The sequence below is a fragment of the Talaromyces amestolkiae genome, assembly GCF_001896365.1.
Source record: "Talaromyces amestolkiae strain CIB chromosome Unknown scaffold10.1, whole genome shotgun sequence".
Classification (NCBI taxonomy): Eukaryota; Fungi; Ascomycota; class Eurotiomycetes; order Eurotiales; family Trichocomaceae; genus Talaromyces; species Talaromyces amestolkiae.
The window spans coordinates 142,915-161,546 of record NW_024468046.1 but is presented as its reverse complement, the minus strand read 5'-3'; the positions used below and the strand labels follow the sequence as shown (position 1 = coordinate 161,546).

The 18,632-nt window shown below is 48.2% G+C and overlaps 6 protein-coding genes across 6 annotated transcripts; 5 read left to right on the top strand and 1 right to left on the bottom strand.

Moving 5' to 3' along the window:
- Positions 1 to 11: 11 nt before the first annotated feature.
- On the top strand, positions 12 to 923 carry BHQ10_005539 (uncharacterized protein; the record flags this gene model as incomplete). Its single annotated transcript, XM_040878026.1, has 2 exons — positions 12 to 486; positions 544 to 923. 2 exons carry the CDS (start codon positions 12 to 14, stop codon positions 921 to 923), a joined length of 855 nt encoding a protein of 284 aa, XP_040734043.1.
- Positions 924 to 1,502: 579 nt separating this feature from the next.
- On the top strand, positions 1,503 to 2,591 carry BHQ10_005538 (uncharacterized protein; the record flags this gene model as incomplete). Its single annotated transcript, XM_040878025.1, has 1 exon — positions 1,503 to 2,591. One exon carries the CDS (start codon positions 1,503 to 1,505, stop codon positions 2,589 to 2,591), a length of 1,089 nt encoding a protein of 362 aa, XP_040734042.1.
- A 753-nt stretch (positions 2,592 to 3,344) lies between these two features.
- Positions 3,345 to 4,963, top strand: BHQ10_005537 (uncharacterized protein; the record flags this gene model as incomplete). The annotated part of the gene is made up of 3 exons (XM_040878024.1): positions 3,345 to 3,856; positions 3,933 to 4,197; positions 4,274 to 4,963. The coding sequence occupies 3 exons, from the start codon at positions 3,345 to 3,347 to the stop codon at positions 4,961 to 4,963; spliced, it is 1,467 nt and encodes a 488-aa protein (XP_040734041.1).
- Positions 4,964 to 5,553: 590 nt separating this feature from the next.
- Positions 5,554 to 10,255, bottom strand: BHQ10_005536 (uncharacterized protein; the record flags this gene model as incomplete). Its single annotated transcript, XM_040878023.1, has 5 exons — positions 5,554 to 5,855; positions 5,905 to 8,079; positions 8,140 to 9,598; positions 9,654 to 10,077; positions 10,167 to 10,255. The coding sequence occupies 5 exons, from the start codon at positions 10,253 to 10,255 to the stop codon at positions 5,554 to 5,556; spliced, it is 4,449 nt and encodes a 1,482-aa protein (XP_040734040.1).
- Positions 10,256 to 11,401: 1,146 nt separating this feature from the next.
- On the top strand, positions 11,402 to 12,531 carry BHQ10_005535 (uncharacterized protein; the record flags this gene model as incomplete). The annotated part of the gene is made up of 2 exons (XM_040878022.1): positions 11,402 to 11,591; positions 11,642 to 12,531. The coding sequence occupies 2 exons, from the start codon at positions 11,402 to 11,404 to the stop codon at positions 12,529 to 12,531; spliced, it is 1,080 nt and encodes a 359-aa protein (XP_040734039.1).
- Positions 12,532 to 13,049: 518 nt separating this feature from the next.
- On the top strand, positions 13,050 to 17,959 carry BHQ10_005534 (uncharacterized protein; the record flags this gene model as incomplete). Its single annotated transcript, XM_040878021.1, has 11 exons — positions 13,050 to 13,211; positions 13,274 to 13,315; positions 13,384 to 13,489; positions 13,553 to 14,086; positions 14,145 to 14,217; positions 14,996 to 15,138; positions 15,237 to 15,347; positions 15,411 to 15,465; positions 15,528 to 17,584; positions 17,636 to 17,833; positions 17,883 to 17,959. 11 exons carry the CDS (start codon positions 13,050 to 13,052, stop codon positions 17,957 to 17,959), a joined length of 3,558 nt encoding a protein of 1,185 aa, XP_040734038.1.
- Positions 17,960 to 18,632: the final 673 nt, after the last annotated feature.

Below are 18,632 nucleotides of genomic sequence, written 5' to 3'. Positions count from 1 at the left end.
AGAGACTCACCATGGCGTCAAAAACATGGCTGATCACCGGCGCCTCCTCTGGCCTCGGCGCCGCAATCGCCGAAGCAGCACTCCAAGCCGGCCACAAAGTACTCGCAACCGCCCGCAACCCAACAAAGGCCGCTGCGGAGAACCCCCAAATCTCAAAGCTGGGCGGAACCTGGATTGAGCTGGACGTAACCCAGGTTGAGACCACTAAGAAAGTGGAAGAAGCGATCAACCAGGCTGGCGGTGTGATCGATGTGGTCATCAACAATGCTGGATACTCGCTGCTCGGTAGTATTGAGGATATGAGCGAGGCAGAGATCCAAACACAGTTCAGCACGAATGTGTTTGGTGCGGTGAGAGTGCTCAAGGGTGCTTTGCCGTTTATGAGGAAGAGGAAGTCCGGGACGGTGATCAATATCAGCAGTTCTGCGGGATTGGATGGGTTGCCTACTTGTGCGATGTATGCGGGCTCAAAGTTTGCGCTGGAAGGTGAGTATTCTACCAAGCATGATTAATCCATGAGATAGTAGGCTCATCATTGTCCAGGTATGTCCGAAAGTCTGTCGAGAGAGCTATCTCCCTTCGGTATCCGAGTGCTATTGATCGAGCCAGGCGAATTCCGCACAAAGTTTCTGTCTGCATACGTCGAGCCGGCCGCTGGCATGAACGAAGGGTATACCGGAACCCCTCTCGAAACATTTCTCCAAGCGTTCAAGTCAAAAGATGGAAAACAACAAGGTGATCCTGCCAAAGCAGCACAAAGGATCCTCGACGTTGTCACGAATACCGGCATGGCTGCTGGAAAAGAAGGGCTTTTGCGAGTGCCGCTTGGCAAGGACTGCTATGAGCGTTTCCGGGTCAAATGCGAATCGATGCAGGAGAATTTGTTGCAGATGAAGGATATTGCCCACTCGACTGGCTATTGATGTCTTGGTCTGACATATAGAAGTGCTCTATTTGTAAATACAAATATTAGATAGTCAATCCACATGCAAGTGAATGGGGAGACAATGGTTGACTTATAGGGGCTAGGAACGAACCACTCTCACATCAATGTTTGTTCTTGTTACTGTCTTGTGTAAATCTTCTGCAAACCCTAATCGAATAAGGTGATTGATAAGTCTGCATTAGTGCCTCACAAGAACTGTATCAAAGGCTGCACCTTAGGACCGGTTACTGTAGTTTGTGTACATGTATTTGACGTTCAAGAGTCATAGGGTACTAACAAAGAGCCACCGATGCTTCTGGTGAGCATCGGTCTAAGATATACAAGAGCATTATTTGGATCTAGGTTGTGACCTTCACACAGAGGAGGATGGATGAGAGAACCCTAGAAGACATGATCCAACAAAAAGCCATCAATGCTTGTAGTAAGAATCAGATACGAAAGAGTAATATTCTTTAAAGAGCTAGATTGTACACCAGATAGACCTCAGATATAAAATCATACCCTAGCACCACCAACTCTGTTGGTTGCGAATATGCTAGACATCACAAAATCTAAAATGGCTGGCAGAGGAGAACACAAGAGAAAGCGCTTGTCGCAAGCGACAGCCACCCCAAAATCAGCTACCAAGTCTAAAAAAGAGCTCTCATCGAAATCAGAAACCAAGCCTAAGAAGCTCTCCACTCAATTGCATACCAAAGTCCCAGGATTCGAGATACCCTCAAAAATTCTCACTCTGAATCGGCTTAGCAAAGCCGCTGGTATTACAACTATCAACAACTTGCCACAGAACTGCCTTGGATCTGGCAGTGACGTTACTCAAAAGCAATTTGTGGCGCTCAGGATCATCTCTGTGCAAGAGAAATTTAAAGAGATCAAATTTTTGGCGTACTGGAGGGACTGGGATCTTGATAGGTTATCTATTGAGGCTACAAGACTAGTCGACGAATGCCCAGAGTTTCAAGCATACCTCAGACTTATCTCTACTTGCACGCCCGTAAGGACCGTTGAGAAACGCTCGTCGGACTGGCCAGGGTCTTTGAAGCCCGTGAAAGTATTTCACGAGCAGATCCTGAGAAAAAAGAACCAGGAAACTACTCATTCGGAAGCACCCTTGAGGGAACTGCGATCCGGATCACGACCAACGGAAGCCATTCAAGCCGCCAATAGCGGTCGTCAATCAGCAATTCCAGACTTTATGCAACGGACACCCGCCAAAAAGCCACCTGAAATACAGCCGAGTGAAACAAATTTCGATTCCGACGATAGCGATGAGGCCTCGGATGATTCAGATAAGACATACGTTGATCCGAGCGAGTATCTCGTGGCAGTCAAGGAGACCACACCCAATTCAGCTCTTATCCTTCTGCTGCAAGCCACATGTGACCTCGTTCTTGGGGTTCCCATGGAGTGGACGTTAGATCCCACACACTTCCGCCCAAAATTTCGTTTGGGACAGTTCAATGTTTATACTGACGGTGCATTGCGTTCCACAAAGGACGAAAGTGTTCTGAGTATTGTCGAAGTGAAGAGAGAAATGCGAGAGAATAATCCCGAAGCCGTACGGATGCAGGAAGGGGTGGAAATGGCGAGTTGGATATTGAGTGAGCGGAAAAAAAACCCAAGCCTGCAGAAACTTGTGAAATAGTAAGTTATCGGTGCAGACAGTTGATCAGGCCCATGTTAACAGATTTTCAGCCGTCTACTCATATCACAATACGGGCATTGCCTCTTCGTCACAGTGGCAGAGGTGCACAAGAATTACCTGGATTACTTGGAAGACGCTGGAGGAGAAAGTCAGCTTACGAATGATTCAGTCCTATATTTGCAAACATTTGGCCCATTGAACGTGGAAAGGTCTGAAGACATGAGGGAGTTTGCCATTTTCATGACGGCAATCACGCTCTATTTCAAGAGCAAAATGCATTGATCAACGTAGAGGGCGTGTCACATACATGTACTATAGAAGCGAGATCCCGATCATTATTCCTGAAGAAATTCGATATCTGAAGTTTGTGTGCATGGAGATCAATCTTATACACTAGCTTGTTGGATATTTGATATTTGGTGGCCGGAAGCTCTCTTTGGTACAAGATGTTAGATGTTATTGAGGTAGATCCGATGACTTTAACACACTTTTGTCCTGACAAAGAGGGCAAACGCCCGGCACTTGCCTGAAGAAGCCTTTTCTTTGTTCGGCTTCTACCTTCTACGCCTGAGTGGGTCATGTGATATAAGGAGGCGTAGTCATATATTCTCTGAACATCAACTTCCCTACCTTTCTCTCTCTTCAACCCGTCAACACCTCATTCTCAGATCATTCATACAGCAGCCAGCTCGCTCCTGACACGCAGTCTTTTTTTCCTTCTTCTCTGTCACGTCACGACCAAGACTCGCCTCAATGAAGAACCTTTTGGAACTCTTCCCTCCCTACCGTAAGCGGAAGGAGAAACAGGAGAAACAGCGCGTTGATGAGGAAGCGCTTCGAGCTCGAATAAAGATTTCGAGCAATCTCTTCCGTCTATGGAATGTACTTGTGAAGTTCGAAGACAATTCTTACATTGACCCAGCCTCTCTGAAAGACTTGAATATCGAATACGAGGATCTGAATTTCAATGGAGATAATGGTCTGTACGAGACAACCCCGAATCCCAACTTTTTCCAACCGAGCAAAAAAGAATATCTTGGAGAGTTCTCTCCCGACCATGACGATCGAGACACAAAGCTCAAGTTGGAGTGGTTTCATAAAGAATGGACAGATGATAGCCCTCAACTCTTCAAAAGACCGATCGATGCTAGCGATCTTTCCCACTGGCTCAAAGATTGGTTTCAATTTGTGCTTCGGAAGGGACCGGGAGAGGAGAAGTCCATATCTCTAAGTGACTTGAGTCTTTTGAAACAAGACCTGATGCCGTACGTGACAATCATATGAGATAATATCTCCTCCTCCCACAAATGCTAGCTGCTGACTCATCTGCGTGTAATATAGTACGACGCACTTCGTGAAATTATTGGAGCGCAATGACAGAAGAAAACGCAAAATCGAACCCTTCTTTTCGGTTCTTTACGATTTCAGCCGTTGCAATCCAGATGATGCCTGGGTTGCCCTAAGCTTGCCTCATGTGATGATGACGATGTGCAGCAGCATTCCAAGCGAGGAAAGGATTTTGGTTGCTGAGATCCAAGCCTTTGTAGCGGTCATGTGGAATCGACTCGTGAGCGAAAAGATATACCCTGAACATAATATCGTTCCTGTAAGTGAGACGATGGATGGGCTTCTTCTATTAGCACTGTTAGAATGCTGACTGACTCATTGCCGATTTCGTCTAGATGATGATGTTCACCTTTTCGGACGATCTACATGGCAGAATTCTGCAAGCTTATTACAATGAGACAGGGCTTGTTATTCGAAAGAGTAAACTCTATGAGTTTACCACGGAAGAAAAATGCACACAAAACCTGAACTTTTTCCTTCAGTATTTGACTTGCTCACTGGAGGGGTCAACTAGGATCTTTGATGTGAACCCTACCGACCCTCAGATTCCCAGGGCAATTATGGCAGCCAAGGAATCCAGCGCCTCCGTTGAAGCAGCTACTTGCAATGACCCCATTGCTTCCAATTCTTCCAACCCGTCCAACGATCTCATCGCTTCCAAGGATTTTGCTATTTCCCATTCCCCTATCGCTACTAACGTCATCAGTGACCCTGATCAGGATGTCCCCACTATTAATGGCACAAATGACTTCGGCTCCTCCAATATCCCTGCTGAGACCGTTGCTCCAAATCGGCCTATTGTTTGTGAAGCCGCTGATGGCTCCAATGTTTCACAGTCTCGATCCTCTAGCTCCACTCATACCTTCAGCTCTGATGACGCTTCCAAGTCTACCGATTCCCGCGGAACCTCCAATACCTCCTTCTCTTCCGGAGTGCCTGATCCACAGGCCTCCTCCAATGTTCCGGAGACTTCGATTCCATCCAAGAGGAAACGTTCCACAGAGGAGCTTCGAGAGGTAGTGTAAGATCTTCCTTTGATCTGAAAGATGCCATGCTTTGAATAGTAGACAGTTTTTTTCTCTTTTGGTTTACGGTTCCCAGAATGTTTGATACCCAAGAATGATGTACTTAGTTTTTATGCAAAGGTATGAATTGCAAAAGCACTCAAGTCGAACCACGATGTAGATATCATTCCTCTCTGGCTTGTGGGCCTTTGTAGTATTGAGTTTACATACTTACTAGCGAAGTAGAGAGCCGATCATGTCTATGCCTAGTATACCACATGTGCAATTGCATGCCTAGCCGGCAATGAGTATTAGTTAGCTATGATGTGATACGAACATGATCATCGATGGAAAAAACCCAGAAGAAAAAGTGTGCATGCTTTACCACTAATCCTATTTGATTGAGCTAGGCTATTGTACATGATGACAGTTGAGGAGAAAAGGAGCAAGTCCGTCACCCGCACCGAATACTACAATACAGACTGTAAGCTAACATGGTGAATGTAGCTACTTTCGCCATGTTTATGCCTCGTCCAGCTCGAAAACCCAAAACCCACGCGAAGACACGATTATGCACGGCAGTCAGACGCTCTTCTAAGGTCACCTAACATTTACCGCTTGCCCTTCTTCTTGCCAGCGACAACCTTGAACGTAGCAGCGCTCTCATCCTCCTGCTTAGGCTGGCTTGAAGATTTCTTTGCAACCTCGCTCCAGCCGCCAGAAGCCGCCTTCTGATCAGTGAATGCGCTGCTGCTGACAGGGTCAACGATTCCCTTATCGGCAAGCTTGCGACGGCGAATAAATTCTTCAGCGAAACGGCGACCATCCAATGTCTGAGAGTTGGCATAGACAGAGTCGGAAATGATTTCCGCTTCGGCAGGTAAGAAGAGTAGTTGTTGTACAAAGTCGTCGACTATATGACAATCAGCATTTGTTCAAAAAATGTAAAGCCAAATACATACCATTGATTCCATTGTTGAGACCCTTGCCCAGGGTTATCTTAGCCCACTTTGTGAACTCTTCGTTTGCGCGGTTTGCATTCGAGACTGGGGTGGTGGCAATGGTCGTAGTTTTGACTGGAGCTACAGGTCGTGGCTTGGCAACTTGAGGAGTAGCAAGTGTAGCGCTAGTGGAGCGAGGGCCAACTGGAGCAGCTAGTGGTGCTTTAGCTTTGCCGCCGGCACCAACCGTAGTCCATGCACCAGAAGCAGCCGCAGTGGTTGGCGAGGCAGCCACTTTACTGGCGAGATCAGCGTACCGCTTTCCAGATACCGGAGAAGCGGCGGTGGTGACGGCTGTCTGAACAGCACTGACTTGGGCCAATTTTTGCTTGCGTGCCTCCTCTTCCTTTTGAATCTGAGCAAGAGTCTTGGCGGGTGTGCCAGTAGCCTTTGCAGCTGGCTTGGACCAAGCTGTACTGGCAGTGCTGGGGGTGACAGGAGACACACTGCTGGCCCAGTTGGCTGTTGATGGCAACCCGGGTGCTGCTGCTTGTTGTACCTGCGAGAGACGCTCCTGTTCAGCTAGAAGCTGAGCACGACGAGCTTGTGCTGCTAGTTCTTCGCGCTGAGCTGCACTGCGTGCCTCTGCCTCCTGAATCTCCTTCAGAGACGGACCCTTGGGTGCTTCAATGTTGTCCTTCGCCCAAGGAGCAACGGAAGCGTACGGAGTTTCAACAGGTGTCTGGTTCTGAGAGCGAGAAGTTGCAGCAAGAGCATCAGCGACGTGCTGACGATTCCGCTGAGCAGCCGGTGCTGGAAGAGGAGATTGAGATGGCGGAGGTGGGAAAGGATGGGGAATGCCGGGATCCCCCTTGGCTACCCATGCAGCCTCAGCTTGAGCTTGCTTTTGCTGTTGCTGTTGTTGTCTTTGTGCCGTAGCTGCCTTCTGCACCTGCTGGGAAAGAGAGAGTGGTTCATTGATGGACGTCTCCTGGTCTTGCAAAAAAGATTCTTCTTCATGTAGCTCCTGAGCAGATTCAGCTTGCTGTCCCGTGGCGGAGGCTGGAATTGACGATAAGCCTTCGCTGCTTCTCAACAGGTTCTCCTCTTCATCTGAGCGGAGAGCATGAAATTGGCGTAAACGCTCTTCTCGCGCTTGTTGTTCGAAAATATTGTCTGAATGGGTTTTATCGTATTGGTCCTGCTCTTGTTGAAGGCGTGCGCGTTCCTGCAAGATTGAATTGACCTGTTGCGGGTGTATGCCGGCTTCTTGCTGACGACCGCTAAATGAGCCTTGAGAGTTTACAGGAAAGGGACCGGGCCGATTCAAACTCAAGCGATCAAGAAAGCCAGGAAGTTCTTCGTGCGACCCAAAGTCAGTCCCGAGCATTTGTGACCCGAAAGGGAGGGTATTTTGTCTGAAGGGACCATCGAAGTAACCTGGCATCGGCTGTGGAGGCTGAATAGGTCCCTGGATAGGAGATTGCTGATAGCCTCCTGTGGGAGAAGTGATGCTTCCAAAACTTGGCTGACTTTGAAGGCTATGAGCACTGGAATGATGTTGTAGCTGAGGCTGTGCTGTATGCGGTCCGCCCTGCAATTGAATTTGCTTCATCATAGCTTGTTGTTGAGCAAGATGCTCTTTCTGCCTAGCCATGAGATACTGTTCCTCCTGCTTTCTCCGTTCCAATGCGTTCTGCTGCTCCGCAGTGAGTGTGGTTCCGAAGGTCGGGAAACTGTTTGCGAACGGAGGTTGAGCAGCGCCGGGCTGTGTTGAAGCACCCCATGTTGCAGCTTGGTTGGGCTCAGGACCATGAGGTATGCCTATCTGAGGTACAAGGAATGGCTCGCGTGAGTTTCCAATTCGACGTACAAGTTGAGCCAGAGGCTCGAATTCAGGATCCTCCAACTTCTTGACTTGAAGCTCAGCAGTGAAGAATCCCGCCTTGAACCAATCGTGCATTTCTAGTCCTGACCAAGGTCCCTGAATGTTTCCCTGAGGATCACGATAGATCCATCTCATGCGATCCGGCATAACCATAGTTCGTTGCTGAGCCGTAGGCAAAGCATTGGAGCCACCAGTAGACAATCCTTGTTGATTCTGTGAGACTTCAGTGGAAGCCAGTGGAGTCGCCAAAGCACTACCGGCAGATGTGGTTGGAAGTTGCAAGGGCGTTGATGTAGAAGGTTTAAGATCTGTCATAGAATTAGTCGTCCAGTATTCCCCTGTAGTATCCGTTCACTGATATGGCTTACCTTGAGACCTACTTCCGTCTTCCTGACGTCCAATATCACCCGTGGCATTGTCTTGCATAGAAGGCGGGAAAAGAGAGCCCATCTTGCTCGCCCGGCCGATGCTTCCCGTTCCACTAAGTCCCCCGTGAGAGCCGAAGAAACCACCTGCACCAAGCGTAGAAAGACCCGGAGACTGGACTTCGGCCATAGACCCAAAGATAGGATCACCAAATCCGGTAAAAGCAGCTCGTTCACGTGTTGGCGTGCCAATTGCCCCGGCAGACGGCCATGCCCCTGACCCACCGATAGCAGGAAGACCAGCCAACCCGCCAAGACTAGAGAAGCCCCTGCCAGGGCCTACGCTAGAAGTTTGACTGCGGTCACCAGTGGACATATCCAGAGCAGAACCACCTCGACGGATAGAGCCAAAGGGAGCGGCAGCAGCGTCATCACGCAAGCCACTGATGCCTGGATGCTGGCTTCTCTGCACATCAGAGCCATCAGTGTCGACATCGTCATCAACCTTTTCACCTCGCGGGCTTTGATAGGGGTTAGTATTTGTCGGACTGGTTGGTTCAAGACCCTGGAGGTGACTTGGAGAACCATGGGCACCGTCGCCACGACCGAGCAGATCTCGAAGACCAGGAACGCCTGCCGTCATGCCAAAAGCGGCAAACCCGAGCTCGTCTAGTGTCGAACCAACTTCCTCAGAACCGCCCAAAGCAGCGCTTCCACTACGGGGCTCATCAAATGGATTCGTTTCGCTTCGGGTTGCGCGAGTCTTGACAATTTCGTTCCATGGCGATTGCGAACGACTTGTTCCCTCAGTTTCGGCAAGACGCTCTATCTCTTTTGCCAAATCCTTGTCCTTAGCGAGCATTCCAACATCTTCCGAGCTATCTTTCGAGAGCAACCCCTTGAATCTGCTTTCACCACGGACACTACCGAAGCCAGGTCTTTTCTCAACAGCAGATGTCGGGGCTTGCGGGCTAGAAGTAGCCAGTGAAAAGCTTCCAAATGCGCCCATCGGTGACATATTGGCAGTCTGGGAAGCCGACGTCCAAGGCGAAGAAGTGCCAGCTAAGCCACTGACAACTGGATTCGTAGCACTCCGCTTCAAAGATCCAAAAGGTGATGAAATGTCCGGTAAATCCTTGGGTTTATCCTTCTCTTCTAACTGTTTGGCAGTCGATCCTGCATCCCGAAGGTCGGTCTTACGGCGGAGGAGAGAAGGAGGAGGGGTGGTTGTGTTTGGCTCTTCTCGGAAGAAACGAGAACCGGCGGTCGGAGACATGGGATTGCCTGTTGAATCTTGAGTCTCTCGGCGTCGCGTACCCGGTCGTCCAGAGCTAGGTGATGAGGTGTTGAACGAAGTAGAGTGAGAGACGGAGGCTTTGCGTCCAACGACACCAGGAGTATTGTCTTTAGTGGCGCTTGATGGTGGAGGTTTCAATGGAGAGTTGACAGTAGTCGAGAAGAGCTAAACGAACATTTAGCACGAGAAATGAATGTGATAGGAAATATGAATGACATACCTCACGTTCCTCCTCCGTCATATCTATTAAACCAAGTGGTTCATAATGTCCCAAATGGTCCCAACAAACCTCAGGGCCGGGTGGAGAATCTTTTTGGTCCTCTTTCTTTGCCCACGCACCATTCGTAGCTGCTGTATCATCAAGCGGGTTCCACGAGGCTAAGAAATGGTCCCCCATATTCTTTCCCAACGCTCCTGAATCTCGTTGACCCTTAAAGATGCTCAGAAGGTCTTCCTTGGAGTATCGGCTGTCAACTGTCGAACCGTTGCGAGATTGATAGTTGGAGGTCATATGAGGAGGAATGTATGCTGCAGAAGTGGGAGTAGATGTAGGTTGACTGCTACTATCACGGTTGTGCGATAAATTTGTCGCGACAGAAGGGCGACGAAACGTTTGTGTTGCTCCGTTTGTACGAGACCGCGTCCTGAATGACGATGGTGGCTTAGTACGGTGAACCCCGACAAACAAATCTTATGTTAAGGGAATCTCCAGAAGCACAGGGTTGCGACGCACCATTCTCCGCTCATAGCACCGTCTTTCTTTGAATCTTGATTAATGCCAGCAGCGGCTGAGGCAAAGCTCGAAGGTAATGGTAATGGCATTGTTGCTGCAGAAGAATTGTTAGCTTATAGAAGGATGACCTCTCAAGGCTGGTATTGAGATGTGTCTATACCAAGATACGCGATTCCTCGTGGCAACAAAGATGGCGCTGGGAAAAAAAGAGAATGATGATTCCGCACACGGCACAAACAAAAAATACAGGCCGGGGGAAGGGTCGCTGGGACAGAAGTTGCAGAAGGTTGCAACAATGCTGTATGCTGAGGGGCGATTTCAGATGAAAACGAGGAGCTGACCGTAAAAGTGGACGAGATCGATAACGAAGAGACGTTGGAGATCGAAAGAGAGAAGATCAAACCGTGAAAGTTCAGTGCAAGTGATGGTTAGCTCTACCGTTTCTGCTCGTCGGGACCGGCGAATCAGGGGCGCGGCGTGGAGGTAAGAGCCACACAATAATCGCAACGAATGTGCATTGTCCAGTGTCCACCAGCTCGCCAGCCTCTCGCTTTTCGCTTGGCACATTTTGATAGGAATTTGAGTGACCAAGCTCGTATTATTTTTCAGACTATTCAAGACATTCCTTTTAGCTTAATAGATTCTGTTTGTACATTGCTATAGTCAAGATATTGAGTCACCCTCTCGATATGGACGACAAGGTGCGTGACATTTATGATTGTCGGTACTATTGCCACAAACATCCATGAAAGACAGCCTAGAGCTTGAAGCTAAATTGTCGAGCAATCATCATGTAAAACAACTGCTAGCATTACATGCTGTCCAAGACTAGCTGCTTCTGCAAGGGCAACAGCTCAAAGGACTCATCAAAGCAGGTCTATCATCGAGTCCAGTCAAGGCAAGCTTGCTGACCAGTCACATGGAATGAGTGTGAAAGCAAGCAGTAGTAAGCTACGACTGGCTTGCCTCGAAATGATATCCAGACAGTTGACAATGAAATGTTGTCTGGTGACAGACATAAGAAGAAGAGCTGTGAGATAGGCAGGTGCTGGAGGCTTAGGGCTATGTTTGCACTGTTTGTCTATTTCGGCCCGTCATAGTTCCGACGGACATCAGGCATCATCAGCCTGTCTTGATGTAACGACTCCCATGGATAAATATCTATTTTGCAAATAACTCACAGACTAAAGCAAAACATCCCTTATTCAACACTCACTGATACGAGAACAAACACCATGGCTGGCCCAGAAGACACCACGTTGGACCCTTCCCGTATACTGGGAGTGGTGCTGGCATCGCTGCGGGGCGACGGACAAACAGGACCATCAATCAAGAATGCCTACGAAGCAATAGCACTTGTTGGCCACGCATCTATGGTCGCCACACAGTTTCGTCTCATTGGATTAGGTGAAGAACATAATATTGGTATGTAAGACTTGATCTTTGGGAAGAGCTGATGATTACTGACGGTTTAGTAGAGGATAATACAGACGCCACAATTCTGCCAAAGGATTGGAATGCTCACAACAATACTTACTCTTTCCGATATGTTCGGCAACAGTCATCGACTGAATATTTACTCAAAGTCAGTCGACTCGGCAACAATGCAGTCATTATGGGACTGGCTGGGGAAGACAAGGCAACATCATTTGATGTACCGGTGACCGAGTTCATTTCGTCATCTGCATTTCCTTTCCAGATACAATCAGATCAGCCAGACAATTTGAGGTCAATATTTGTGTCACCTAATCGTTTCGACGATTTGATCAGTCTTTTCAAGATTCACGTCATCCAGAAATTCGTCATACCAAGCTCAACAAAACAGGCCGCCGATGAAGCTCGTGATCAGCAACGACAACAGCAGCCGGAAGGGCCTCCACAGCATGACCCGTTACGAGAGGACATAGCTCCTCCGCCTGCTCGCCCATACCCATTCGATGATCCATTAGCTGCAGCACCACGGCGACCAGCGCCTACTGGCGATTTTGCCCCCCCTGGCTTTGAAGACGAGTATGAGCTGAGCCGACAGTCGCAGGGCCGCGCGCTGCCCTACGGCGATGGAAACTATCCACGCAGCGGTGATAGAGATCTCTATCCTCAAGGCCTAGGCCCTCGCGACCCTTTAAGAGGCACATTTGGACCTGGTTCGGGAGGTGGTGGGATGCATCCGACGCCCGATGATCCGATGTTTGGAGGGTTTGGAGGACAACACGGCGGTTACGATCCTCGAGCGCCGCCAGGAGCGAGGTATGACCCTGTAGGTCCGTGGGATGCACCGCCACATGGTCGAGGATCTGGCCCTGGAGGACGTGGGTTTGGATCTGGAGGGTTCGGTGGAGGATTCGGCGGTGGTGACATCATTTAACAATGGGAATTAATCCATTGAATTGGGTTGATGAGATATTTTCACGACTAAAATAATGATTTGATTCGCACAATGTATTATTGAATAATGAAATGAGAATTTTCTGCGATTATTCGAGCAGAACAACATAAGAGAAAATTGTAGGATGGTCCTCGCGGCGGGAAGAGGTTGTTTGTTTTCTGGCGTAGCGTAACATTAGTGTGGCACATTATTGGCGTGGCGCAACCTCCGCGTCTATTCGGGAGTTAGCCTTGGTTGTCCAAACGCAACCTCGCAAAGAACAAAGCCAAAAACCCGCTCATCTACGTATCCCCACCACCGTGACAAACATCAATCACCTTATTACACAATAAACAATCTCAACACTCTTGTAATTATTGCTTTCTTTTCTGTCTCCCTTCATTTGCTGTCGCTAGCGAGTCGTTGCTGTTGACACTGGCCTAACCTCACGAGACCCTCGTTTCGTCCGCCCCTCCTTCAGGTCTTGCTACGTCGACCTCCCTCACACAAAAGATAAGATGGAGAACAATATGGAAATCGACACAGCGCGCTCTCCCGAGCCTCATAATCTCTCTCCCATTTCAGATCCTGGATCCATTCCCACGCTTGATGGATGGATTGAGAGTTTGATGAGTTGCAAGCAGTTGGCAGAGAATGACGTGCAGCGATTGTGTGATCGGGTAAGCCTACCCACGACAGGGCCTTTCAGCATGTGTAGCTAATCGATTTTTCTGCGTATAAGGCCAGGGAAGTACTTCAGGAAGAGTCGAACGTGCAGCCAGTGGTACGTATTTTCGATTAACAGTCACGAGCAAGGGGCATATTTTGACAAACAATTCGTGAAAACAATAGAAATGCCCCGTTACGGTTTGCGGAGATATTCATGGACAATTTCATGATTTGATGGAATTATTCCGTATTGGAGGACCCAACCCAGACACTAACTACCTATTCATGGGTCAGTAGTGTTCCTAGATTGAGCCATCAAATCTTCTCCGTGGGCAAGGCTGACTGAAACCAGGTGACTATGTTGACCGTGGATACTACTCTGTTGAGACCGTCACACTCCTTGTTGCTTTGAAAATCCGTTACCCTCAACGCATCACAATCCTTCGTGGAAACCACGAATCTCGACAGATCACACAAGTCTACGGATTTTACGACGAATGCCTTCGCAAATACGGAAATGCGAATGTGTGGAAGTACTTTACCGACCTTTTCGACTATCTCCCTCTTACCGCTTTGATTGAGAACCAGATTTTCTGCCTTCACGGAGGTCTCAGTCCCTCGATCGATACTCTCGACAATATCCGATCTCTGGATCGTATTCAAGAAGTTCCTCATGAAGGGCCCATGTGCGATTTACTCTGGAGTGACCCTGATGATCGCTGCGGCTGGGGAATATCTCCCCGTGGTGCTGGTTATACATTCGGACAGGATATTTCAGAGGCATTCAACCATAACAACGGATTGACTCTCGTCGCGCGTGCTCATCAATTGGTTATGGAGGGATACAACTGGTCCCAGGACCGAAACGTCGTCACAATCTTTTCAGGTATGGTCCGGTCAGCCGGAATGAACCTAATTAACAAGTTACTAACTGACATCTACAGCTCCAAACTATTGTTACCGTTGTGGTAACCAAGCTGCTATCATGGAGATTGACGAGCATTTGAAATACACATTGTATGTTCTCAGTCTTGACTTGTCTGGTAACAAAGTAAAATACTAATGACGACAGCTTGCAATTCGACCCATGTCCTCGCGCTGGAGAGCCGATGGTTTCAAGACGGACCCCCGACTACTTCCTCTAAGCGACGATCGAACTTCACTTTTTTGAAAAGAATGATGAATCACATTGGTCTTATACCCGACGTCACTTGGTCTTAATTCGCCTTTGTCCTACATCACGAATCGATGCAAGTCACTTGGCATGGGAAGGAAGAGGGTCGGTTTTTCTGGAATTGGCGTCATAGAAGAGAAAACAGAATTCTAATTACTGACACATGTGTACGCGTGTCCTGGATACACGATTATCGTTGATACCAAATTCGAAGGACGTGGCGATTCCCTTGCATACATAGCCACACATTTATGTTCCGATTCTTCTCATGAAGGAGAGGTGTCTATTACTCTAATGCTTAGACCTAATGGGAGATCGAATGTAAGCTTGTTTCCATTGTGGAAAAATCATGTTCTCGAATTTTATAGACTTGTTGCATACCGTAACTCCAATTCTAAATGCTGACATGAACGTAAATATTGCAAGAGAAATATGCCATATCCCATGGACTGTCATACAGGGGCAGAGAGAAGCTAGGGACACATTAGTGCACAAATGGTTAGCCCTTAGGCACGTGCCAACGTAGGCCACACGTGATGTCGAATCATCATGCAAGTCATGCGAATGACTAAGCACGGCCACAACGACAACCCATTGTCATTCCGCGCTAACCGGATCCAGAGCCCCACCAGGCCCTCTTTCTTATGCTCCATCAGAACTTCCCCCGCACGCCCTGCTTAGCCAATCCTGGATTCCAGAGTCATCCTTCCCTCTGCGACTACAGCCACCTCGGTTTGTCTCGTCCTCCAAGACTTCATCAATGCGTCCGATTGCTTCTGTCTTTAAAATTTTATATTCATCACTCCAATTGTCGTTGATGTCATCTCGCTTATCGCCCTTCCGATAMCCTCTCCCGCCATAGATAACGGTATGCCTCTAGAGAGGATTGAGAAAGGCAAGAGAGTGCGCGCCTGCACTATTTGTGGCCGGACTTTCAAGAGAACTGAGCATTGCATCCGACACGAGCGCGCACGTAAGTCGATAGATTATATCGGTCTGTCATACTGATTCAATTTGACTGATTGAGGAATGCCAGATTTCCGGGAGCGTCCGTTTACCTGCCGATTCTGCCAGAAGTCATATGGCAGGAAGTAGGTTCCCCCGGTAATCTTTCTTTTTATATCGTTGCTAAACATCGTGTTCTTTCATTCAGAGACCTGCTTGTTCGACATGAGCGCACACTCCATGCCGATGAATGGGCCAATGCCCAAGCAAACGCACCCCCAGATGCCTCTGCACGTCCAGCTCGACGTCGTCAGAGTCGGAATAGTTGGAGCCAGGTCCACCCACTCCCGCAAGTACTCCCCCAAATAGAGCCGCAGTACAAAGAGGACCTACATGCCGGGATGCGCATAAATGACGAAACCGTTATACAATATGAAAGCTTTCTTCCGTCGCCTCGTGTATCATCTTCGTCCGAAATCAGCGACCCGGAGCTAGTCACTGGTACTTCGGAAGGGATGGAAGTCGAGTTTCCTATGGATCCCAATCTACTCAGTGGCACATATATGAACGCGGGTGGGTGCAATGAAAACGTGCCGTATCAATACATCCCTGCGTATCCGACAGACCAGCATCATGCTGTATATGACGGTCACATGCAGTCATATATCCTAGAGCAATTCAATCAATATCAGGGCTTCCCAATTGACCCTAACCTCACAGCAGGTGCTCAACAGATCAACAATGTGCCAAACTCATCAGACAATTCATTTCCTGATACCGAAAATGTGAATATACTTGCTTTATTTCCCTGTCAGAGTCTCGATCAGCAAGCACTAACCAAATACCTTGACGAATCTTTCAGCAATAAATCCACTCTGGAATTACTTACCAATGTGTCCGATGCATCATCTGCAGACCCGTCTTCGCTCGAATCTCGCCGTCGAGGGCGGCCATTTTGCAATACGAAGGTGTCAAATAGCGACAACTCTCACATGGCATTTACAGAGCAAGATCGAGCCGCTTTTTTTACAGATCTCAAAGAGCACTACAACATCCAGGTTGAAGACTCACAGATGGCAGATTCGCAAGACATTCAAAGCTATATGAAACAATTCTTCGAGTCTTTCAACACTCGTCTACCGTTATTTCATCTTCCGTCATTCAACATTTCGGCCACTCCTGCCCCGTTATTATTAGCTATGTGTTCCGTTGGCGCACTGTTTGGAGCTGAAAAGGAGGTTTTCAGCACCCTATCAAGACTAGCAAAGCAAGCCCTCCAAAATGCTGGGTCCGGTTATAATCGTCCTCTATGGGAGGTTCAATGCAAATTACTTCTTATCGTTCAGGCGGCCTTCGGTGGTGACCTTGATGCAGTGAACTGGGCACTTGAGAATGTCGGCTTCATCCAGCGGGAGTTTTCATCACGCAAAGCAGCACTGTTGGCCACTTCCAATCCAGAGCCCAACAGCTGGTCTGGTTGGATTTCCAGGGAGTCGTCTAAGCGCCTACTTTTCGGTATGTTTGTGATAAGTAGTCTCTTGACGCTCACTTATAATATTTCGCCCTGCATCTCTACGACTGAGGAGCTCAAAATCGAGTTGCCTGCGGATGAACATGTCTGGATAGCGACGGATGAGGATCAATGGAAGAGAGCAATGGCAGCTAGAGAATCACCCAACACGGATGTATATACGGCATTGACAAAAGTCTTGTTTGGCAAAGACTTTGATCTCGATTCAGAAAGCCAGTGGTCTGCTTATGCAGTGACTGTTCTGATGCATGCAGTGAACGTGCATATGTGGCATATAACACAGTCCACTCAATCATTCATTAGCTTCTCAGCTGATGCGAAAGAAGAAGAGCAAATGAAGGCTTTATGCACCAGTCAAACCGAAGCGGCGTTATCCCGATGTTACATGATTCTCGCACACCGACGCTCGGCCGAGGGAGAAAATTCTTGGGACGATGTCGATGGTCCTTTACTTTTCAATGGTATGGCGGTGCTCCGTAGTATCTATCTGCGTGCTTTCACTGGTAGTGGAAGTTTCGATCGCGCTTTGCTCTTCAAAGACGATGAACAAGCAGCATATACAGCCGCTAGAAATTACATTAATAGCGATCAAGTTCGGACGCCTTTTCTCGCAGGAGCCGTTGCACAGGCTCTCGATGGGCTTTTATCTCCGCTGCAGATGATACACAAGCTCTCCGAGAAGGAAACTACTTTGGGACGAAGTGTTGAACACGCTTTGGCCATGTGGGATACTGGTAAGTTGGTGAAATAATCACATTAAAACTCTGGCGTCTAACTTCAACTAGCCCTTTTCTATACCAAATGGGTGCACACAATGGAGACGCAACCTTATGTCCAGCCCGACAACAAAGAAAGGCAGAATTTGGAGAAGTTATCGGAGGTACTGAACGAGGTTGACAAGCGTTGGGGAGAAAATCAGTCTATGGCTGCCGGTTTAGCTAAGCTATTCGCTGAGTACATTAATGCTAGCTGGACCTGGAACGGTGTGTGGAAATCCCGCGAAATGATAATTATGGCTACTGACACGACTAGTTACCTGCCGAATGAGCAACGTGCTCCAAAAATTGGCTGTCGTCTACGAGAAAGATGGAGACGCTGGTTCTGTATAATGCAATAGTAAGATTCAGCTTTAGACTCCCATTACGCAACATGAGTCTCGTCTCAAACAGTGGCCTATGCTGAAATGTGGATATAATGACTCTATCCACAAGAATGATTGGAACGATGCCTCTACGATTATATGATGTATCATTCATACATATGCCTCGCCGATGACACGATATAGATACCCGGGAAAGGTGTTTAAGGATCTCCTTTTATTTGTATTGCGATTTATCACCGAATAACTGATTTTTCTGGTTTTATGAGTGCGTTAACGAATATTCACTTAAGTTTTATTCAAATTTGTTCAGACCTTATCAAATAGTTCATGTGACTAGTAACCATCAAAACCATCGGGATATCTCACCCTGGTCAACTGCCGTGGCCTGTCCAAAATACCATGTGGAGACGGTCTCAGCCTTTTCCCGGCCATCCCGCTCTAAGGTCGGGGTAGATTCTCCCCACCTTACGTATCTTCATGTGGCATCCTCCGGCAAATGGAGGACGTGCGTTACCATCCTTTCCCAACCAGCAATCTTAGGTCATGCTCACTCATCATTCCTGGCCAAATCAGCTTATAACGGAGTTACGGAGTTGCCCTCTGCTCTCCTGATACGGCAATACCCCACATGAAGCTATTCAGCGATAATTTCTCCCCGGCGAAGCCTGAGCTCACACCAC